Source organism: Physella acuta, unplaced genomic scaffold, assembly GCF_028476545.2.
Source record: "Physella acuta isolate Inbredline_101_S28 unplaced genomic scaffold, ASM2847654v3 ptg002119l, whole genome shotgun sequence".
Classification (NCBI taxonomy): Eukaryota; Metazoa; Mollusca; class Gastropoda; family Physidae; genus Physella; species Physella acuta.
In genome coordinates this window covers 31,839-56,985 of record NW_026733620.1, presented here as the reverse complement: position 1 = coordinate 56,985, position 25,147 = coordinate 31,839, and the positions used below count along the sequence as shown (strand labels likewise).

At 36.5% G+C, this 25,147-nt stretch overlaps 1 protein-coding gene across 4 annotated transcripts; it reads left to right on the top strand.

Moving 5' to 3' along the window:
* The first annotated feature begins 11,852 nt into the window (after positions 1–11,852).
* Positions 11,853–24,262, top strand: LOC131932251 (small cardioactive peptides). Of its 4 annotated transcripts, none has more exons than XM_059289110.1 (6): positions 11,853–12,073; positions 19,225–19,251; positions 20,384–20,416; positions 21,057–21,146; positions 22,939–23,187; positions 23,964–24,262. In XM_059289110.1, exons 1-6 carry the CDS (start codon positions 11,996–11,998, stop codon positions 24,015–24,017), a joined length of 531 nt encoding a protein of 176 aa, XP_059145093.1. In that variant the 5' UTR covers positions 11,853–11,995; the 3' UTR covers positions 24,018–24,262. The 4 variants fall into 4 exon arrangements, with proteins under 4 accessions (XP_059145093.1, XP_059145092.1, XP_059145094.1 ...); XM_059289109.1 differs by having other exon boundaries at positions 21,042–21,146; XM_059289111.1 differs by having other exon boundaries at positions 21,042–21,146; positions 22,939–23,203.
* Positions 24,263–25,147: the final 885 nt, after the last annotated feature.

The following is a 25,147-nucleotide window of genomic DNA, read 5'->3' as shown; positions in this document are numbered from 1 at the left end:
ATAGATAGATAGATAGATAGATAGACAGACAGCGAAACTATTAGTATTAATTAGTCTTCGGAAAGTAGTTATGTTTCCATAATTTTTTTCTCATTTAATACAGAAAACAGGTTTATCGAAATCTTTGTCCTGCTTTATTTTCGTGGAAAATGTTTTTTTTTTTTTAATGTAAACATTCCGACAGAATAACTGTTTAGCCCGTTGGTACTTTACGGTTTCTATGTCTCTGTGCATGTAATGCCATAGTGTGGTCAACACTGTGACATCCAATGAACCGGAACTAGAAACTTTTTGGTTGGGGGTTATCAATTGTTGGGGGGGGGGGGGGTCCTCCCTATCGTCACACGCCGTCACAAATAGCCCAATTCCAAACATGACGTCACTCCTCAGCCTACACCCCCCCCCTTTTCCCCCTCAAAATAGCATTTTTTTTCCAAACTTCGATTTATTTCTAAAATATTTCTGAGAAAATCCTCAACACAAAATAATTTTTTTTAAATTTCTATTACAGTTTCTAAAAAACATATTGATGAAATTTTGACATAACGGCTAAAATTCAGTTTATAACATTACTTTCTGATCCCCCCCCCCCCTCGTCCTATATTGTCACAAAATACTACCCCCCCCCCCCCCCTCCCCAAATGGGTTGTAAAAACAAATGAAAAGGTCATTTTAGCTGCATTTTTGCTTTATAAATAGTTTGGGGTGGGAGTGCAAATCAAAAGTTTGAGGGGGGTGCAAATCAAAAGTTTGAGGGGGGGGGGGGGGGGGGTGCAAATTAAAAATTGGCTCCCAGCGGGCGCCATATTGAAAATTTGTCCCCGGGCGCCGGGAAGGGTCGCTACGCCTCTGACGTCGTCTAAGGATGACCCCTCAACGACCCAGTGTTATTTTAAACTAAATGAGACGAAATCCGAATCAGTCTCTCATGTGCTTGCCTTCAAACTTTTATGACACGGACGAATCCCAAATGACCCGTGATTTTTACTGACCCACATTCAACCCACCGCCATGTTTATATACACATCACGTGACCCTCTTCCGGAAGTTTAGTGGACAGCCAGCCTCGATTTGACATGGCAATAAAAAAAAAAACCCGGCACTTTGTTTTTCGAGCTGCCAAATTTGACGCGGTGCAACCAGGCAAGCGTGGTGCCTGTAGGAAATCTGGCCACATGAGCGGGAGTTATTTACGGAATTTACGGCAGGTTTTTTGGTGCATATTTCGCGGTCGTGTGGCAACCTAGCCGTGATTAGCGGTAATTCCTGTTCTGTGTACATAGCACCGAAAAGGGTAATTGTTTGCGAGTAATGAATAAATTGATCATTTGCTGCAATTAATCAGAAATCGTATCTGATTGAGCTTGGCTGGCTTTCATACGCAACGTAAAAAATTCAGTTTGTGTGTTGGTCTGTGTTCATTGTGTGTGTTGGGGGGGGGGGGAGTTGGGGTGGGGGAGGGAACAATAATATGTGGGGGAGGGAGAGAGCTGAGTTATGAATTTGTTGTGTAAATGTTTGCTTGTTTTGACTCAACTAAGATAATTAATGAGATATTGATTAAGACCACGTAGGAATTCCCAATTCATGAGAAATCGATAACTGTTTAAACAGAGCTACACAATATTACGTTAAGTTAAAAAAAATTATTTTAGTTAATGATAGAAATTGGTCTCTGGTCTCGAGTTCGAACCCACGGGCAGATGAGGCTCGATAGCGGGGGACAGCCACTCTTCTAGGAGAGACAACTCCAAAATCAAACAACTGCTGCCTTGTAGTTTGTTCTTGGTTGGACAAAAGCTATGGAAGCAAATCCAAAAAGAAAAGCAGGCTGAATTCGGAGTCAATGGCCTGAATGGCGCATAACCAGTTGACACGTAACGCGTAATTGTGTTGGAGTCGTGGTCGAGTCGGCTAATCTCATGGTTGTTAAGAATTTGGAAAGGTCTCGAGTTCGAACTTTCTGGCAGATAAGGCTCGATCTCTTCCAACGCTAAAAATTAAGAAAGAAGAAGAAGAAGGTCTCTAGGGTGTATAGGGTTAAGGCTAGCATTAATGTCTATACAAAAACAGTGTTAAGAATTTATTTTGGTTTATTTTAGAGTCACAATAACTTTAACTAAAAACATCAAAGTCAATAGCATTCTAGTACCAACAACCTAAAGTTTTCATTTTCCCTTCCGGTGCAAAACCGGCAATCTACTTTCGCTTTCGTTACTTGGGTTTCCGTAGATAAACCGGTTAAAAAATCTGCCGGATCTTGAACGCAGTCAAGTCACGTGATGACCGTATATGTCAGATCTATGAAGCGTGAAACGACTGAACCTTAATCACTGAAGCGTAGCCATTCGTGACCATCTAGTACTAATACATCAAAGTCTGACCTTATGTATAACCACTCTTCCGTTGACCATAGAGACTGTTACCCAATTCTTGATCCATTTGGCGAGTTCAGCAACAGAGATGTTGAAATAATTTTAATTAGGTTAATTAAAATTCGGTCAAGTTAATATAATTTTCTGATGATCAAAGCGTTCTCTAGTCGATCGACTTATGTGGTTAAACATGACCATCACTTGAAATAAACATTACGGAAATCAGCGAACCAAACACTGTAGTCTTCTTGCTCAAGTTGATTTTCAAAATCTTAGTTATTTTTAAAAAAAAACGTTTTTCGAAAGGGGAATGGGTTGACAGGGAGACTAAATAGATCAATGGAAAGATGTTTACTAATTATATAAAAAAGAAATCATGTTTAAAAATTAAATTTTAAAACCTTTTTTTGACTTCACGCGAAATTTAATATGATAGGATATGAGATTTTTAATTAGTCGAACGCATTCAGTTAGACCCCACCAAAATTATTCGCGCTGAGACCCTACACAGATAGACACCCACTTGGAACTGGTATATCAGCCCTCTGAAAAGAAGACAGTGTAGAAAACAAAGCAGAGCCTGAAAGCTTTGAGAAAGCATTCACTGAACCCTTCTTAATAGTTTATCGTACGCACTGACAAAATCCGATCGTGAATCATACGAGCCTGGTGTGTGTCTTGATCTCCGCTGAACCCCTGATACTGACTCACCGAACCCCTGGAGTTGGATCGAACCCAGGTTAAGAACCACTGGTGTGTAGTTTTACCCTCATCCAGGGGTAGCTGTGGGACATAGGGCGGGCAGCGTTTCGCGAATACAGTGTGAGGCTTATAGAATTGAATTCATGAAAATGTACCTCCGCTGTAAAATTATGCACTCTAAACAAATTACAAACCTTTTTTCCCTTGAATTACATCACCGATTTTTTCCATCAATTTATGTTTTACAAAAATAGATACAAGAATGTTAGAAGCACTAGCCTCGCAATCAAAAATAGAGTGAATTGAAGAAATATTTCAGCAAAGACCAAAATATTTATTCTTCGTTTCACATGACTTCCCAGTTCATTTTTAACAGTGCTTTCAGCTCATCAAGTAAAGGACATTCAACTGTATAAAAATGTATTCTTAACAATGATTAGGGTAATGAAAATCGAAATTTAAAAATAAAATATTGTTGACAGCCTTCCATTAAAAAAAAAAAATTTTATTTTAATTTAATTACATCATAGCTGTTTGTAATTGCAATGTTAAAATTATTACAAGGGTATTCATTTCATAAAGGTTGCCTTGACATTAAATTCATTATTTGATCTTTATTCAGGCCACCTTGATATGAAACGTTAAAAGTTAAAAATATAGCGTGCTTAGCATCACCTAGCGTTCCTAGAACCATATAGGTTAGCTACACCTAACACCATTAGCTGGATCTAACACCGTCAGATATAGCTAACACTATCAGCGGTGCTTAACACCATCTAACCATCATCAGATATAAATAGCACAATCAGATGCACCTGACACCATCATAATATACACCGCACACCATCAACTACGCCCCACCACCTCCAGATACACCTAACACCATTATGTACCGTAAAACCAACAATTACAAATAACACCATCATGTACACCCAACACATCAGCTGCATCTAACACCATCAGTTACACTTACCACCATCACATACACCACTCGGTAAACTAAACCTTATCATCAGTAACTAACACCATCACATTTACTTAACAGTAAACAATCTAACACTATCAGGCTCACCTAACACCATCAGATTTACCTAATAGTAACACAACCTAACACCATGAGACGCACATAACACCATCACGTACACCTGACACCTTCAGGCGCACCTAACACCATGAGACGCACCTTACACCATCGCGTACAACTATCACCATCACGTACACCTGACACCATTCAATTCACCCAACACAGTAAACAATCTAACCCCATCACACGCACATAACACTACTAGACGCACATAACACCATCACGTACACCTAACACCATTCAATTCACCCAACACTGTAAACAATCAAACCCCCTCTATCTCACGTGTGAACTACGGCCATCTTTGTTTACACCTGTAATGATCCCTAAAACGTCAGAATAATTAGACAGCAGTTTGATCGCATAAATAATCGATTGGTGACATCATCGATTTGTGTGCCGAGTTAATTCGCGTCTAGTCGTGGTTGAACCGCAATCTGTCTGGCTGTAAGGTCGATTGCATTTTAGGACGTATCAACCTGATTTTTATAAATTAATTGTTCGATCATTGTGTGACACGGTGGGTTGTTTTCGTGGGGGTCAGAGTACTAAAATAAAGATTGGGTGGTTGTGAGGGTCATCATACTAATATCAAGTCACACTGACATATGCTGGCACTACCAAAAGGCTCACAACGGTGAAACCATTTTTCAACACAGCCGTTGCGACGTGACCCTCCCAAAAGAGGGCATTAAGTTGCACGCGGCGAACCACCATCCGATACCCTTGCCCATGCCGTTTAGTAAGGATTTGAACACTTAATTGCTACTCAACATAATGTTTAAACGTTTTGTATAAAGAACATAATAGGGAAACATAGAAATAACAAGGTGTAATTGGCATAAACATGTATAAAATGTATATGTATAAAATTTATGTATGTATATGCTCATGTAAACCTGCTCTTGCTGCCTACCCTTGCTCGATTGGGGAAGCAGCAAGAGAGAAACAATATTAAACACACATACACACACACACACAAAGAAAAAAAAATATCAAGGCTGGGTTGTGATGGGGGTCATCATACGCATATCAAGGGTGGGGTTATCAGGGAGGGGGTTGGTCATCATACTAAAATAAAGAGTGGGTTGTTGGGGGGGGGGGGGAGGCATCATACTAATATCAAGGGTGGGTTATCTGGGAGGTTGTAGTCATCAAACTAAAATCAAAGGTAGGTTATTGTGGGGCGATCTTACTAATAACAAGGCTGGGTGTGGGGGGGGGGGTCTTCATATTACTAACAAGGATGGGTCGTTTTAGGGGGGGGGGAGGGGTCATCATAATAAAAATCAAATGGTGTCTTGCGTTGGGGGTCATTAAGCTAAAATCAGGGATGTGTTTCTTTCAGCAGGCATCTCTTGGGGGGAGGGGGTCATAGCTCTTCTCCCTCGGAAATTACCCCCCCCCCGAAACGAAATATAACTTATATACACAAAAAATACTTCAACCACTGTTCGCTACTCTACCCCCACCGCCCTCCTTCGAAAGTTGTTAGTGCCCTACATTTGGAGAAAAATGTCTGAAAGAAACACTGCTAAAATCAAGGGTCGGTTCTCGAGGGGTCATCATACAAACATCTTTCATATCCTGAGACAATTCTGTTAAGTAGGAAGATTTCTTCATAGAATGAGTGGGTGGGGGGGGGGGGTAGATATTAGACCAAAGATCGCGGTCATTAGTAAAAGCTAACATTGGTTTGGTCGTGAGGTTTCTACTTGTTCCTGGCTAGTATTCTATAACAACCAATTCGTAAGTTCATATCTGCCAGTTAGGCTGACTCTGTTGTAGAAATCAATCACATTTTAACACAAGTATTATTTGTTTATGTTTTTGACATAGATTCCATTCCCTCGGGTTATTGAATTATACCCTCTGATCGTTTAATTTTTCCCTTACATCGTTGAATTATTCCTTACATTAGTGAATTATTCTCTCATACTGTAGAACTATTCCCTAAAATTGGTGAATTATTCCCCCAGATTAATGAATTGTTCCTTCAGATTGTTGAATTATTCTCTCAGATTGTTGAATTATTCCCTCAGATTGTTGAATTATTCCTTCAGATTGTTGAATTATTCCCTCAGATTGTTGAATTATTCCTTCAGATTGTTGAATTTTTCCTTCAAATTGTTGAATTATTCCTTCAGATAGTTAAATTATTCCTTCAGATTGTTGAATTATTCCCTCAGACTGTTGAATAATTCCCTCAGATTGTTGAATTATTTTCTCAGACCTTAGATGTATTCCCTATAATTGTTGAATAATTCCCTCTGATTGCTCAACTTTCAAGACCGCCATGCCAATCAATTGAACACCGGTCACACTGACCCAGAGATAATTTTTTGATCCAAATTAAAAATAATGTCATTATGACGTTTCAACCTTGGTCCTTCTAAAGAAATCGACGATAATATATTAATGGAGATGTCGCATTTTGTTTAACATAGAATTTTATTATTTTGTTTGTAGGGAAATTAATATTTTACTTGATTACTGGCAATGATATCTCTTTGTTTGATTTCTAGTGTATCTCGTCTTTATAGCATACAAGGATATATTGCATGAAATGCGGCGTTTATTTTATTTAACGCAAATATACTGCATAATCTAATTACATACGAGTATTTAAGTCAAATAAATTGGTCAAAATATATTGCACTAATTAACTATGCCAATTTTTTTTCAACAAATTTAGTATCACAAAATATATTACAAGAAAAAATTAATAAATTTACATTAAAAAGGTACAGCAAAAATGGATTATACCAAAATGTGTTGCATGAATAGATGTTACTGTATTTTATCAAATCATATGTTTGATATAAATCTTTATATAGTAACACAAAAATTAATAATAATTATCCAAAATAATAAACATCTTTTATTTGTATATAACATTTAATTAATTCTTTAATTACAATCACATTTTTGGACCCTCGACCCCCAACGCTTTGAGAACCACTTGCCCCTAAAATTATCCTCGATAGTTTACATGGTAGGGGAAGCGACCACTGGCGGCCTATTAAATATTGAATCTACAAGCTTTTTTTTCCCGGGACGAATAGCCTCCCCCAATCTTTCCCATGAGTCAATGCGGTGGTTCAATACCTGAATCAACACTGCTATCGATGAGGTCTTCGCGAGATAGGGTTTTGTTACTGAACAGGATTTTTTTTTGTCAAACGCGACATTCATGCCAGGCTCCATTTAGATGGAATTTTTATTTATTTCTATGTAAAAATGGCAAATATTTTTGAAGGAAATGCTCGGATTCTTGATTTAGAAACATGTGAATTTAGAGGTTAAAAATAATCTTTAAGTTTGTATACGCCTATATCTTTACCGAAAAATGTTCAACATACTGTAACCAAGTAGGCCCTATTCTCTACGCTGCGGAGTGACCTAGAGGTAGTTAGCCAGACTTCTAATCTAAAAGTCTCGAGTTCGAATCCGGGTTCAAGTCAGTAGAACGTCCTTGATATTTACTTAACTCACGTTAGTGAAAGTAGAGTCGGTTGGGCAAAGTGCTGACCACACTGTCGCTTCATATGCCGAGGTCATAGACAGGTGAACTCTACCTCACTTTTGCCCCATAGACCATTACGTTAGGAAGGGGGGACTTTACTATTCTCACTATTTTTATTTTTCTGTAAAGTCGAATTTCAAAGTCTTATAAGTCTGACTCATTTATAAATTTTTTTTATTTAAAAAAAGATCATCGATATTTAAACAATTTTTTTGTAAAAAAAATATTAATAATAACTCTACATGCTTGAGCGCCCGTATCTAGGAATTAAATGTTAATCAAAGCCACGCACCTTTTTATAGCACAACTAAATTGAAAAACAAATACCACATCATTTTGTAAGACGCCATTTTCCGCGAGACAAGAGATTTGTTTTAGCATGCTGGGAGATCATAGGGCTAGACCACGTGATGTTGACCAATTCCATTTAAGCCTTCGGTGCGTCGGTTGGTCCAGAAACCGGAGGTAAAAATTCTGGCAAATATCAGACGACAAATGCCGACAATTAAAGACAGCTCACGTACCGCAAGGCTGGTTTAAGAAAAAGATTTACAATAAAATGTAAAGGAATATTTGGAAATTAATTTATCTGTCATATTTAAATTGGGTGTACTTCATAGATGTTTTTATTTTATTAGTCTATATACCAGTAAAGTCAGTAAATACAGTCACTAACTTAAATTATTTCTAGCAATATTTTACACAAGCAGAGTTTCTTCCAGGCACTCTTCAGGACGGTAAGCCCCCCCCCCCCCCCACCCCGAATGGAATGTATATAGAAAATATATACTTTTAACCGAGACCGCAAACGCCATTTTCCAGTAGTCCCTTTAAATTCTTCATTACCTGAGCATCTTTCTTCAACACCTCACCTGAACGAGAGGTCACTGCACTGTTCATTAACGAAAGAATTAATTAGCTAATCAATTATTTAATTAATTATTGCATGACTCGATTAATTCAATGGTCTAATATTTAATTAGACCATCTATTTCGAGATGCTATTATGACATTAAGGATTTAATAATTTGTGCCAATATTAATTAGAGATCAGGAATTTTTCGGGGTGTGTCATGCAATAAACCCTCCTCACACACTCCCATTCTCCACTCCCAAACAAATCCCCCCACACCCCTCACACACACGCACGCACTCACTATAAGTTTAGTGATGAACTTCATCAAGTGTATTTCTCAAAGAACCAGGAATACGTTGTCTTATAGTGCTATGAGACCGCGGCATTAATGACCGGGCTAAACTAGGTAGGCAACGCATTGTGGCTGGAAGAGGGGGGAGGGGGGGGGGGGAATACCAGCGTGATCAAAATACAGTCGATAATTATTCTGTAGAACAAAAATAATTGATGTTTTGAAGACTTGAATCGAACTCATCAAGTATTTTACTTTTTTTTTTGGCGTCAAACATGTTATTGACAGTGTCAGTTTACCTTGTCATATTCGATTTAGTATTACAGTTTTCAACATCGTCGTATATTTTAGACTAGAACTTACGATAAAATATGCCCAAATAGACCCCAAACCTACCATACTCAAGATAATGATACTACGTTGATTTTAATACAACGATTTTATTTTTAAATTATCAGCTTTAGAATTACAGTGTTCGTGTAATTTAATGACAATGGTGCAGAATTTTTTTTTTAAACCGCTGTAACTACCAATGTAATTATTCTGTTTCGCGTGGTTAACTTTTCGTCACGTGTGATTAACTTCTGGTGCTTGATTAAATCGAGTTCTAATTAATCCTGATTTAAAAACAAATAGATGGGCACCGCCTGATAAACAAGAGGATTAACTCTGACGTACAAAGTTGCGATAACTCTGTTTCGCTGACTGGAGTTGACTCTCTTTTAATGCAGAAAGCATGTTTCACCTTAGTACTTAGATCTAGTATTTTTTTCTACGAATTAGTGGCAATTATTTAACAAAGGTTAATAAATTACAATAAAGTGACAGGATTTGACCTTTACCGTAGACCGCATCCAATCAAAGATACTGCGTTTGTGTTTCTCAACATAGCACTGAAATAGTTCAATGAATAAATTTAAGTGCAAAATACCTATTCTATGATAGGCTTTCAATCTGCCACAAATATTCACATAAATAAAAACGTAGATATAACGTATTTTCTTGTTACCATGTTATTCTCTTGTATCGTAACTCTAAAATTAACAAGTTAAATCCTAGCCCTGACTATATTACTGAACATAACTCTGCTTAGACACACATGTTCGATATACCACTGTATTGATCTTCAATATACCAACGTATTAATCTATTTGATATACCAACGTATTTATCTATTCAATATACCACCGTATTAATCTATTCGATATACCATCGTATTGATCTATTTGACATACCAACGTATTGACCTAATCGATATACCAACGTTTTGATCTACACTGTGTAGGCCTATGTCTTGGATCTCACCCAAGACTTTAACTTTTGGAAAGACGTGTAGCTTTGTTAAAGCGTCGATTATCAGGCATAGTCGTGTTAGAGTTTAATTTTTCCGAACTACGACCAAGAACACACTTTATACTTTACCACAGCAAAACAAACCACGTTATAGCACATTTGTTAAAAAAAAACTGCGTTAAAAATTAATTCAAGCTCAGGTTTAAAAATCAGCAGGAAGTGTGTAGCGAATAAAAATGTGTATTTCCGGATAGAACGCCAATCCCTTCATTCATGTCTGTCAGTGTATACAAACTTTAAGCTCAAAGTGCACATTTTATTCGAACTCTCAAATTTCAAGTTTTATTACTCTAATAATCTTAGAATATCAAATTACAAAAACAAATGTTTAATGTGTAATTCATTATTCATTTTGTTTTTTATATTTACGGTTACCGGAAAAACGTAATTGATAAAAATATATTTCACTTCCGTATCAACATTTGTGAATGTTTAAACGTCAATCAATTAACGTTTAGAATTAGCATTCGTGCAGTTCTTTAAAACAAAAAACTGCTTTTATAATTACATTTCAAGGAAGTTCGGACTAGGAATCTATTCAGACTGATATTACTGAAGAAAAAAAATAACATGATAACATTAAAATGTCTGATCACAAAAACATGCTTGAAGATTAAATAGTTAACCTTCTACATCATCTCTTTCCGTCCTTATCCATGAAGCCCCACAGACTAGAAACCGGGATTCGAACTCGAGACTTGCGGGTTAATTGACGCAAGGTCTACAATCCGACCACACTGTCCTTTTTTTAGAGGCAAATGTACGAAATGTAGAGATATTCTCTATGACGTATGTTCAACAGGGCAGCTGAAGTAGAGTTTACCTGTAATTGTTTTTAACCAAAGATCATGTCAGACTTTTTTTTCTTTGTCTTTGAACAACTAAAATTTTAGATTTTGAAAATGTGCTTATGATTCATTTTTTTGTTTATTTTATTCACCTGTTTCTGTGACTTCTGTCCATTAAGAGATAATGTGGTCAATCCTAAGTCTTACAGTTACATGCGAAAAATGAAAGATCTTTGAAAACCATAAGCCATATATAGAAAAAACCATCGTTGGTAATACAAGACTGAATTCGATATTAAACAGAATACAATTTTTATATCGATACGTTGGTATATCGAATAGATCACAATTCTTTTCAGTAGATGTATTTTAAAAGATTTTTTTTTCTCTAAAAATTTTTGTATAGATTTAGATATTTCTTATAGTATTGTATTAATGTATTTGAATAGTTTTATATATTTCTTATATTATTTCAAGAATGTATTTTACTGTAATACTAATTGTTTTCGACATACCTCATTTGTTCTACACTGAGGCCAATTTATTTTCATAATTGGAGACTATATTTAAATGACGTCATGTTTAGGTGGTTTGAGGGGGGGGGGGGGGATTGTCATGACGTGCAACGTAGGGAATGCTTTAGAGTGAGACATGTGACGTATCACACGTGTATATCTCATTCTTTACCACCGCAGTGTAAAGGACAAAAAGAAAATCTGAAATTTTTATCAACGACCAATTTCCTGAGTCCCTTGGTCGTTGATAAAACATTTGACGTCATTCGAACGTCTATGACGTAAAAAATATCACCACTCCTCTACTCTGCTTCCCCTACATTTCATTAAAACCTAAATGATGTTGTCTCCCACAGGTCGAGACGTAAAGACTACAGCACCGGGGAAAGAATTATCAAAAGATAACGAGGAGCCCAGCTTGAAATAAGGGACGTAATCAGAGGACAGAAAATTTAAAGAGTTAACCCCCTTGAAGAAAATCAAATTTAAAGCCAGCCAAAGAAAATGGAAATTTCGCTGTCCAAGGTGTCTATGTCACTGGCTCTGTTGATAGTCATCGTCTACAGCGTCACGGGAGATCAGGTCAGATTGTTAGAGTTGTTTCCCCTGATTTCATCCTTGTTTATTTCCCTTTCAGTCGTGTCTGCTGTTTTTCTATTTGTTTTAAAACTAATAAATAAATATATAGATCTAGTATACTAAACCTGTTATATGTTTTACTTATGTTAACTGTGGATGGCTTTTATTCCTAAGAAGTAAACAATTTTTTTTTCAGTTATTAAAATTTTATTAAACACTACTATCATAATCTTAGCGATTCTACTATTTTTTATTATCTCTTTTTTAAAAAAAATGAATTAGTTTTAAATATCAATAACTTTTAATGATTATTTTATGTAGAAGTGGCAGAAGATAAATCACTGATTTTTTTTTGTAAATATTAATTAACAGTCAATGCAAACAGTTGTATTGTCGTCGTGTTTTTTTTACGTCTGTTTACTCTGTTTAAATACAGGTTAAACATTTTAGATCCCCCACCCTTAAGGTGAAACTACACGTAAAATTTGTGTATCACAACCATTTGACAACCAAGCACCAAATTTAAGTCGGATTGATAATTTTACACATCATCTGAACTTCAGTGTCTTGCCCCTCCCCCCCCCCCCCTGTTTATATTGATGATGTCACTATGTCACGTGTGGTTGCTACCCCCCTTACACCCACACCCCCATCCCTTTCACGGCCTAAAAAACTGATGATTCTAAGACCAAAAGAAAACTTTGGCTAACTAAGGTGACTTGTGTTCCAAAACAAATAATTTAAAAAAAGCTTTCCTCAAGTCAACGTGTATTAAAGTTCGCTTTAAATTAATTAATTTTTCAAATCCGCTGTAATTATTTTGTAACAATAACAAAGGGAAAAACTAACTTGTTAATTAATTTGAAAAAAAAACTAAGCCTTTATTTTAATTTTAATGACAATCAAACTTCGGAAATCAAGTTTATTTTAATTTTAACGACAACTAGCAAAACTTTAAGTTGATTTTACTTTTAATTTTGTGCGGCTATTATTTTCGGTTGCTGTTTTAAAATCGGTGTTTTCGGTTGGTGCGCCTGAGGTATAAACCACCATTTCTATAGCGAATGGGGTGAGGGGGATTCGTGAGGACATTTAAAACTACAAGCATATATATTTTCAAAAGGCATGTTGTTCTTAGATAGAGAGAAAGACGGCGGTGGGGGGGGGGGGGGGCTGGGCTGAAGGAAATTTAGATTACCTTAAGCGTACAAAGTTAATTGGTCCTCGTTTTGCTCAAACAAAAAAAATTAAGCCTAAACGAGATGTAACTCTTAACCTAATGTCCAGGCTCTCCTAAACTCACCAACCGTGGAAAACTTTGAAGCGTTATAATGGCCGGCTGGCAGACGTCATTACGTCACGAGATGTTCGATCGCCATCTTGCTAAGTACCCCATCCCCCCGCGGCCGGGATTCCAGAGTGCCGACCCAGCGCTTGAGTGGGTGGGTCACTCCCTGTTCAGTCACGCGTAACAGCCGGCTCGAATGACACGCATTAAAGCACTTGGTACGGTATTTAGACTTGATGCTGCTATTAGTTGGTGTGGGGGTGAGGTCGGTTGCCGTGGGGGTGTTTGGATGAAATGTCAGGGTGTTGAAAAGGTTGATGTGGTGTGAGGTGAGTTCAACATTCTTCAATACAAGTAGTGGTGTTAGCGGCAGTGATTGCACGGAGGTATTACAAAACGGGTTTTCCCCATCCCCTACCTTGCCCTTTAGGCTTGAATAAAATTCACTAGATGGTATTCTGCCTTGGTGTAATTAATTGCTGGTCGTTTAGTGAACAGAGTTTCTTCCAGGCATCTCTTCGGGGGAGGCGAAGCCCCCCCCCCCCAACGAAATGAAATTTATATAATTTATATAGACAATTTATACTTTTAACAGTGTCCGTCCCCCCCCCCCCCCCACAGAAGAAAGTCTACCGCCCCCTCCCCCCCCCCCCGAAAATTTCAAGTGCCACCCCCCCCCCCCCCCCCCCACCCCGGAGAAAAAAGTCTGGAAGAAACACTGTTAGTGAAGTCTTAAGATTGTCTGTTTAAATGGTGGCTATTTAGTCTTAAGATGGTCTGTCCTTATTGCTTGTCATTTAGGAAAGTCTTAACTTGGTCTGTTAAGGGTCGGTAAAGCTCAAGGCTGCTAAACCTAAAAGTCTCGAGTTCGAACCCTCGGACAGATGAGGCTCGACAGCAGGGGACAGCCACTCTTCTAGGAGAGACAACTCCAAAATTAAATAACTGCAGCCTTGCATTTTGTTCTTGGTTGGACAAAGGCTATGGATGCTAATCCAAAAAGAAAAGCAGGCTGAAGGAGTCAGCCGCCTATATGGTGTAGAACAAGTTGACACGTAATACTTAACTGTGTTGAAGGGAGTATCTTTAAACACTAAAATTAAGAATGCTGAAGAGGAAGAAATTCGATCTGCTCAATTGGTGGGCTTTTGGTGTTGTGTAGTGTTGTTGGTATTTAGATGATGTGTTAGTTTGTTTGTCTTTAAATTTTTGGTCTCTAAATGATGTTTTCAGTTGGTGGTCCGATTGCTTTGTGGTATCACTAGAGCTAGTGCAAAAAAAAAAGTTCAATTTAAAAAAATAAAGAACACATTTAAAAACAATTACAAAATAATCACATTGCAACATGTACTAAAAAGTAGCTCGAACAATAGTCTCACATTCAACGAATTAACCTCACAGTTAATGAATTAACCCATTACCTCCCAATCGCTAGAGGCGAGGGTTCGCCCCCCCCCCTCCCTCAATCGTTACCGTAGGCTGTGCAAATCTTTTAATCTAACGCACCATCCACCATTCTGTTTTATCCCTTTGTCCCCACGTTTAATGTTCTATTGGAAATTACCACAGTGATCAATAATACCCTGATGCCAAACAACAGCCCCCCCCCCCCTCATTAACACCGGGAGATGTACCGATACTTGCATTGCTTCTGAATAACTTGTCAGTTTTGTTACCCCCCCCCCCCCCTTCCCCTCCACGTACAAACACTCCTCAGTATATTTTCGCAAACACGTTAAAAGTATTTTAAAATAAGTGTCTGTTTTGTATAGATTGGATTATATATATTTTTTATTGTTATTTTAGTCGTAGCTTGTTTCGATTCTGATAGTTGTATTCCTAAGACTTTTGTAAAAAAAATATTTCATAAGGTAGGTCTAATCATGTTTCCTGAATTATGTTTTTATTTTTTTTATTTTGTAAGTTGATACGTTTCATATAAAACGCCACGACGAATTAAAAAATCAATTATTTAAACTGTGCTAACTTGTTCAAAGGTTTCCAAAAAAAGTTGGATTACATTTCGCTTTTATATACGAATCAATTATTTAGTTGTTGGTTTGTCAGACTTGTTGACCTACTGTTGTGACCTCTGTGTTGAATCGCGTGACCATACCACGTGACTTTGTATACATGCACATTTTTAAAAAGGTCAAAGGTCTTGTTGTTTTTTTTTAATCTGATACTGAACATTTGTTTTAGACTAGCCACTAGAAGTAACAATTAACCTAACCATTATCAGTAACTTAACCAGCACTAACCTAACCAGTTAACTTAACCATTAGCAGTAACTTAACCACCACTAACCTAACCAGTTAAAAGCTCATTTTAACCTAACCATTATCAGTAACTTAACCAACACTAACCTAACCAGTTAACTTAACCATTAGCAGTAACTTAACCACCACTAACCTAACCATTTAAAAGCTCATTTTACCTGCAGTTTTGCATTATAAATATAAAAAATATATGGTGGGCGCCAAATCGAAAGTTTGTCCCCGGGCGCCGGGAAGGGTCGCTACGCCTCGACTACTCACAGCCTACCATCTACCGACATATTTTTTTCGCATTTTAATGAGATAAAAGATATCAAAAGCTGCTTATAAAATAGCTTGTTGAGTAGCGAAACATAATATTTGGGGTGTGTCACAGTCTTCGACTAGACTAGTGTGGTACCGTGTAATTATTTTTATTGACGGTATAACGGTTAGGGTCAGGATTAAGATTAAATTAGAGTCGGTAGAGTCATGATTAAGGTTAAACTTAAGTCAGGACCAGGGCCGGCGTTACCTATAAGGCGAACTAGGCGGTCGCCTAGGGCGCCATCCCTAGGGGGGGGGGGCGCAAAATGCAGCCCCACCTCACTAATTTGGAAAGGTCGGGGCGCTTTTTACTAGTCACTTTGCCTTTTAAATATTTTTGTTTCAATTTTTTTGTTTCAATTTTTTTTTGTATTTAATCAATAATTCTAGCAATGTCTAAAACAGTTTACCGTGTTTGATGTTTTGAAAGACGTCACTTTATTTAGGGGATCCAAAATTTTACGAAGATTTCAACGGATTACCAGCAAATTTTAACGTGTGTCATCAAAATTGAATAGAAGTATGTTATAATAAAGCTACCGTTTTTAGACTTTCAAACAAAACCTACAGTTAAGTATTCAATAGGTAAAATATATTGTTTTCACAGGTTTACATAGCTAATATAAACAATTTGTTATAATTATTACGAAATGAAATTTACAGCGTTTTATTGTGTTTTTCAATTATGTCTTTGTTACACTTGGTTAATTTAGCTATTCTTGTGAAAGTTATTTACCTTGAATAAAATTTTATTTGGATTTTCGAATGGGAGATAATTCGTTGCTTAACTTAACATTCCATTCAAATTCCTGCAACTTAGGTTGACCGCTTACATATAAATACAACTTTAAGTTTTATTTGCTATTGAAAAAATTATATAGAGCTTAAGTTCTAAACAAATAATTTGGTAGGTGTTTTTAACATTATTAAGTTGAAAAACAATACATCAGAGCCGTCGTAGATTGCAATACTTAATGTTAGTAGACATACAGTCTTAGTCGTAAATTAAACATCTAATTAATTGTTGTATTTTCATATTTTTCACCCTCTCCTAAAGGATTCATATATAACAATTTTATTCTGGAATCTATAACATTTATAACCTTTTATTTTTCAAAAACAAAACAATCGTTACATAATAACACAACATATACATTTTACAATTATAACTAAAGACAGTCAAGCTTAAAACAGGTTACTTCCGTTTTGGAACTCGCCTTGGGAGAACTGCAGTGAGCTTAACACTTCAAGAACTTTTTTTTTCAGTGTTTTTTTTCCAGACTTTTTTGGGGAGGGGGGAAGCACTTGAAATTCACTAAGGGGATGGGTTAGGGGCTATGTCGTAAAGTACAAAGTAGACTCGTGGACTTAGCAACAATTTCAATAAAATTTGATTACGCTTGCAAAACTGGAATTGAAGGAATTAGTAAACACTTATGAGACGAAGGAGGCAAGTAAAATTTGATTTTGATGTCTACTTATAACGTGTATGCAATTGATAATAGATTAATATGACACTTTTAATTAACTGTTTTCTTATACAGATGTTTTAGTAATTAATTTGTGCGAAGGGGGCGTTTTTATAAGTTTTGCCTAGGGCGCTAAATATCCTGGCGCCGGCATCAGGTCTAAAGCCAGTGAAACGGCAAGGGCCAGTGATAGGGTTAGAGTAAGGATCATAACTAGATTTTGGAATTATAAACATAATAGCAAGTGTTATGCTATTTTTATATTTATAGTATAACTATTCAAATCTATATTAAGCCTAGTTCCTATATTATACCCATAGTTAGACTTTGGATATCGATACCATAGATATCAAAATAGCATCGAATACGTTTTCTCTGTGTTTTTATAAGTACAACGTTCTATTTCCTCCATAGTTTTCCAGCCCCCAAAAATAACTGCGTCTAAACGACGTCAGAGAGTCACGACGTGAAGAAAAACATCGAACAGACGGTTCGTCTAGTCACGTATTTTTTTATCCCGCGCCCCGCCCAAACTCTGGACAAACCCTCCGCCATGAAACCTAATCCCCGGATTGACCTGCGCAGTGAAACAAATGGCGCGTGTCATCTGTATCGGCCAGCATCTTCGGTCGGCTCGCGATTCTATCGGCCTTTTGTGAGCGCCATAAAACGGTTAAACCGCCGCCGGGGGAAAAATTATCCATCCAATTTGTAGATTGACAAGTCAGGGGGCCTGTACTCCAACGTAATAAATGTTATTAATTGCGTCACCTCCCTTTATAAGTGAAAAAATACCAGCTGCTATTTTCTTGGCGTTTTACAGACAAGTTACGTCAGGAATATGGATTTTTGTTTTGTATTTGTGATTATTCTGGCGTCCAACGCAATATTGTTTCATTATCTGGCAGATTTATCTCAATAGGGAGCTCGCTGTGAATGGAACTGGAGATAAAAATAGGCCTATATTAAATGAAACGAACTATAGAAGAATCTGAACTTTGTGATATGCTGACGTGGGTGAGGGGGTGTGACGAGGCGGGGGGGGGGGGGGGGTAAGATAGGACAGCTGTCATTACATACATGCCAGGTTTTTTCGTCTCGTGTGATGTGGTGTAAAAAAATTTTCGACACTTCTGATGATGCACATCATATATTTAAGGGTTACAGATTAAGATACACAATTGGCAAACTTGGCTAATACCATCTTAAGCTTAGGCTTTATGAAGATAGACAATGTTTTGATTTGGTGAAGGTATAAAATATATATATATATATATTAGTAAAAAAAAAAAATTGTATTTCAATTATTTTTTTTAAATTGACGTTATTGATGAGAGAGTGAAGGGTCCTGTATTTTATCTACCTAAAAGGCTGGTAAGTAGGTCACCAACCAGTTTTATCGGCTCAATAAAACCCTCATGAGCTATAGAACTGGTTGGTGACCTACCAACCAGTTCTATAGATACATACATTTTACAATCCACAATAATCAGCATAATCCTGTAACCACTAATTTAGAAAATGAAGCATAGGCCCGTATAAAAAAAATAATCATCTTACCCATAATTTAGGATCTCCTGATGTAAACTGATATTACTAATGATATTGAAACGTTTTATGCCTAGTATTGCAACAATGAAGCGATAATGATAGTGATGCTTTTCAACGATAATACTGTGATAAATTTAACCATTCTGTCATAATGCTAGAGCTCAGCTAGAGCTGAATACCTTCTCTAACTTCCGTAATTTTATAATGCCTACTATCCTTGTATAAAGCATTTTATCAATCCTTTTTTTATTTTTTTATTTTCAGGGTAGTGAGAACGTTGCCAGGAGAGCGGTGAGTTCTAATTAAATTTTTGTCCACGTGTATGTGTATTCATTAATTAAAATCATTCATCAATGCAGCTATTTCATTAACTGACATTCATATCTATTTATTTAATCTCCTCGTGAATATTTAGTCTATTGTTTTTGTTTTGAAAGTAAAATTTGGGATGGAGTTCAGTGAAGCTAATTTTATTTTTTGTTTAATTATATCACATAGTGTTGTATTGGCTCCTATTTGGGACAGTTTTAGGTTAGGTTCGGTTTTCCTGTCGCCCCTCCTGGGACATAGGCCGCTGAAAAAAGTTTTCCAAACGTATCTTTCCTGGGCTAGTCTCTCCAACTGTCCCCAGGTGTATCCAATCTTCTTGGTGTCTTCTTTCAGGTTACGTTTCCATGTCTTCCTTGGTTGGTCTGGGCCAATTCTACTAAACCAAACATTGTATTTGATTTCCTTTATAATTTAAATTAATTTTTGTTTATGAACATTAACAAAATGTTGCCGTACTTGCACCCAGTGATGTTGCTAGGTCGGGTGTCACCCGGTGCGGCACCTCTTGGTGTCACCCCCCTGAATGGTGTCACCCGGTGCGGTCCGCACCTTAGCCCCAGCATTGCGACGCCTATGCTTGCATCTACTTGGGCAACAAATGACATTTTTTTTCATTGCTTAAAGCAAGGCACTCTTCTAATCCATATTTTGTTAAATGTGTAACGTAAAACTTAAAGCAAAGCTTTCTCCAAATCCAAGTGTTTCTTTCTTCTAATTCCTTGAAATTTGTCTATGGTACTCTATTGTAACAGGACCTGTTTCCTTGGCTTTATTACCACAAAAACGTGTCACTTAAGAACTTGTTAGATTTGTTTGTTTATTTATGTTTTTTTTTTTTGTTTCCATAAAAACATATCACAAATTTATTTTATTGAAACTTGTATCATAAAAAAAAAAATCTCTGAAAATTTTGCTTTTTGGAAAGTTCAGTAAAATAATTTTCATTGGAACTTTTTCAATTGAAACTTTTTTTCTTCAAAAATTGTTCCCTTAGGACTAGTTTCAATTAAACTTGTTCCTTTTTAATCCCACCCCCCCCCCCTACACACACACCTAAAAGTTGTTCCCTAACACTTCTCTTCTTGTATTCCAGACCTACTTGGCACTTCCAAGAATGGGAAGATCGGTGAGAGACCAACTGTATTCGTGTATTCTTCCGCCAAAGAAATAGTCCTAAACAAATGTGTTGATAGCGGATCATTTACAACACATACACACACACACACGTACACGAAAACAGTTCAAGACAGCTAGATTTACATCTTTGAGATCCAGCCTTAAAAATTATTTATACTTCCAAATATTCTAGGCGTTATGAAATATTATGTTCACATTCTTTAAATTATATAAACCGTCTTCTTTATTAAATTAGGTATTCCAACATACCATTCACTTGAAAAAAAAATAAAAAAAAGAGCAATTCATTAAATACCCCTAGCTATCTTACGGCATACAACAAAATTATTTTAGTTCGTGCGGTTATTTCTGTAATACGACAAGGCCTCATTTTTTTTAAAAATCTCAGCTACATATTTTTTTTACAGGTGTTTTAGATTAATAAAAAAAAACGGTTACATTAAATAAGATATTTTTATAATTTTTATTTATTGTATGTAATTACTGTTTGTGTAGTCTGAAATGCGGGATTCGATGCTCTTTGTCTGTGTGTTGAGAGCTCATCCCGCAAAAGCAGAAACCTGCTTGAATTTTTTTTTCTTGTTTTTTTTATTGCCCCTGTGATCATGCCACAGTTGTCGCCCTTGCAGGAGGTGCAGAAGAAACCGCAGCTCCCCTGGAATTTCATTGTTCCCCGAAAGAGGGGGCTCCCCCAAGGATTTATACTTCCGAGAAAAAGGGCAAGAGCTGCCACTTTGTTACCTTGTTTGTTTACATTCTGTTGAGTGTTTACATTTATTTCTTCCCCCCACGTGTTTGTTGAGCGGTAGATTTGTGCATGATCGATCTACGTCACGTCCTGTAGAGTCGTCTGCTCGTCTGTTCTGGCTGCCGAGAGTTACAGTAAACATTCTAAAACGGCAGTCGTTTTTTTTTTCAATGTTAAATTTGTGTGTATTTTTCGCTTTGTTTATTATTCGGGGGAAAAAAATAGCAAAATGTGGGCGTCGAACCGCCCACCCCCTCTCATGTTCAATCGATTTAGAAATATTCGAATATTCCAGAATTTTAAACACTATTTATAGGCGCATTTTAGGCTGTAGAAATATGTCATGTTTATTTCAGATATCTTCTTTGCGCATGCGTAATTTTAAACAATCATTAATAATCAATTATTTAAATACGATGACTGAATCATTACAATCATATAACAAGTTATGTTATAAAAATATGTTATTTTTAAATTGATATATCTATATATTAATGACATTTTTTTAAAAAGAGTTTTTTTTTAACAGTAATACATACACGTGTATCGTTATAAGTGCGTGTATGTTATGTATGATTTGTGTATGGGGCAGAAAGAGAATGGTATTATGGTAGTGAATAGAATTAGCGTATCTTGCACAACCTTCTACTGTAGTTTCGCACATACTCTCTAACTAAACTTCGTTGTTTTTCAGACCTGTGTTGCAAACTAACATTAGAAATGATTAATTTTCACTGTACTAACAAAATGGGTCCTTAATTATCTAACATATGTGTTAATATATGCTCCTGACGTCAATTTTAACAAGATAGTTATGGTATTTACAGTAAACTAATTAGTTAATTACACTGTGTTGAGTGTTGACGCATTATTCACAAACTAGGCTTCATATGTTGAACTAACAGTTTATATTTAACAAAATACGATTGTTGGCCTGCTTCCTTTGGGATACTAACAAATTTTGTGTTGTAAATAACATTTTTAACCTAGGCTAATTACAATTACTAAAACTGTTTAATTACTCAAGAAATATATTCTAATAAAACAGTATTACTACTTTTTTTACCTCGTTAAATTTTAAAAGACTAAAATTATTAACCTATATAGGATTAACACAACTGGTTTTTAGCTAGACGATTATTGTTTTTTATTTTCTAAATAATTTCGCTAAAAATATTGTTTCGTAGACTAGAAATTAGTGCATTGTGTTCATAGAGGTGACAATTTTAGGGTTAGCATCATACAAGCCAGTAGCCTTTTGCTACTTTTCCGTTATGAGGTGCCAGCTAGTCACTATATTAGCCAAGTATAGAGTGCCTTACTTCTATCATTATACTAACACGACTCATTAAGTTTTTACCTTAGCTAGATGGTAACCATAACCCTAATCAATCACACAGGTAAGTGTCTATTACCGTCACAATATTTATGAGTGATAAATTCCCTATGTGGTACCCCATAACGGAAAAGGTACTGTAATGTATTGCATGATTAGTAAAAGCGTTTTTTAAAAAGCCAGGCATATGCCAAATAAATAGATCTAGTTCTTTGCCAAAACAATTTTTTTTTAAAAATAAGGAAAATTGAATTCAAACTAGACTTAAAATTAGAAAAAAAAATCACTTTTAAAACAGATATTTGCTAGTTTAATTAAACCAGTAAACTTAATAATTAAAAAAATATTATTTTTGTTTCGTATGATAGTGTTACATTTTTACGAATGTTTACTATATTATAATTGATCCAACTTTTTAAACAACCAGGGATATCTAGCCTTCCCAAGAATGGGCCGCTCCCACTTCAAGTCTGAGACCGTCGATGACATCAGCAACTGCTGCGGCATCGGCCTGAAGAACGAGTTCTTCGTCGGACAGGACGGGAGGGAAGAGTTGCAGTCCGTGTGCCCGCCCCGCGCCGAATGCTGCGAAGGTTTGAGGGAGATAATCGACGCTAAACCCGATGGTGTTTACTACTCCATGTGTGTCCCTACATGCCCCCTCAGTCAGGATTCTGTAAGTCACCGATAAAGTAAGAATTTGTTTTTTTGTTATCGTTTGTTGTGTTGTTGTTTTTTTGATATCTTTGCACATCATCAAGAAAGCGCAGTGACTGTCATAAACGACGCCCCGCCGCGTGTTTCTTCCAGACATTTTCTCCGGGGGGGGGCACTTAATTTTTTTTTGGGACACAGGTAAATGTGTATGTTTTCTATATAAAATCCATTTAGTTCGGGGAGGGAGGGGGTGGAATTTCTTTGGAGAAGTCCCCCCCCCCCATTCCCCCAGAGATGTCTGGAAGAAACTCTGGCCGCGCTTTTTTTGGCTATTTTTTACCTCTCTGTATCGTCAGAAAAAGCCAGTATTTTTAATAAACCGTCTTTTAATAAACCGCGAGATTACGGCTAAAATAATCCTTTTTCCTTTCTAGATCTAGCTTTACTTTGTACAATGCAAAAGTGTTTCGGCACACATTTTTAACCCCCCCCCCCCCCCCGCCAAGGACTTTGATCGCTGTTCGATGCTGTGACTTAGGTAGTGGATTGTTGGGGGGGGGGGGTGCACTTGAAAACTTATGGGGGGGGGGGGGGGCGGACTTAAAATTCCCCATAGGGGTGGGGGACGCTAGAAAATTATTTTTCAACCAGTGCCTTCCCCTCCTTTAAATCCGCCTACCCCTGTATGTTTCACGTACCCCCTCCATCATGGTGAAAAATGTCTGAAACGCAGCTAGTATTTGAATATGATAATTTGACAACATTGTTTATATTTATTTATTTTTGTCCAATCAGAATGCCCGATCTTCAGAAGTGAGAAACAAATTGCTGAGTGTACTCAAGAAGTGATGACGTCACCACATTTCGTCTCGGATGATATGTTTTGCTTCTCATGATATTCAGTCGTACCTGAGTGTTGCTGTCTAGATTATAACCAATTGTACAATTTTTGCTTTGTTTTTTGAGGGAGGAGGGGAATGATAAAAGATAATTGGGGAATTATACAGATATTTTTTAGAATCTTCAATATTGGAAAAATATGTATGTACGAGAATTATAATAAACTTACAGGGGAATTTTGAACAAATTTGAAATGTTTTGATTCGGTTTTTTTTTCTGTTCTTTTGAAGTTCAGTGTTTATGATTACATGTACAACTCACTTAAGCATGTCATAGGTTAAAGGTGGCATGGCCAATGGAATTGATAAACTAGTGTTGAGTTGAAATAGCTTTGGCCTTAAAGCCAATAGTATGAGTGGGCTACCCGTTATTTAAACAAAACTATCTGCAACTCTGGCGGTATGCGAATGTACCATTAGACTCGTCCCAAATTGCTTTCTAGTTTGTTGATATATAGACAACCAAATATATCGATGCCAGCCGGATTTTTGTGGGATGAGGTGTCTTGGTAATTATTTCCAGTGATGGGAACAAGATTATAGCATTGTATCAGATCATCTTTTCCCGTTTGTTCTATAGACACATGGGGCAGATCAAGTAGTTCAGCTGTTACAATGACCTCGGCATAAAACGAGATAATGTGGTCAGCACTATGCCCAGCCGCCTTTGTTTTCCTAACGTGAGTTAGGTGCCGATCGGAGCTGAGTGGACATATACATAAATACATACATACATAATATATACATACATATATATATATACATATATATATACATGTATATATATACATATATACCTACATATATACATACATATATACATACATATATATATATAATATATATATATATATACACATACATATATACATACATACATACATATATATACATACATATATACATACATATATATACATACATATATACATACATACATATATACATACATACATATATATACATACATATATATACATACATATATATACACATATATATATGTCTAACATAAGCTAAGTGAAGCAATCCTTAACACACAGGATGCTAACTACTCACAGCCTTATCAGAATAAAAACT

Excerpts from the sequence above, each read along its gene's own strand:
- LOC131932251 (XM_059289109.1), top strand. The coding sequence starts at position 11,996 with ATGGAAATTTCGCTGTCCAAGGTGTCTATGTCACTGGCTCTGTTGATA. Across the intron at positions 20,417-21,041 it reads TTCCAAGAATGGGAAGATCG|TTGTCGCCCTTGCAGGAGGT; the intron begins GTGAGAGACCAA and ends ATCATGCCACAG. Across the intron at positions 21,147-22,938 it reads TTATACTTCCGAGAAAAAGG|GGATATCTAGCCTTCCCAAG; the intron begins GCAAGAGCTGCC and ends TTAAACAACCAG.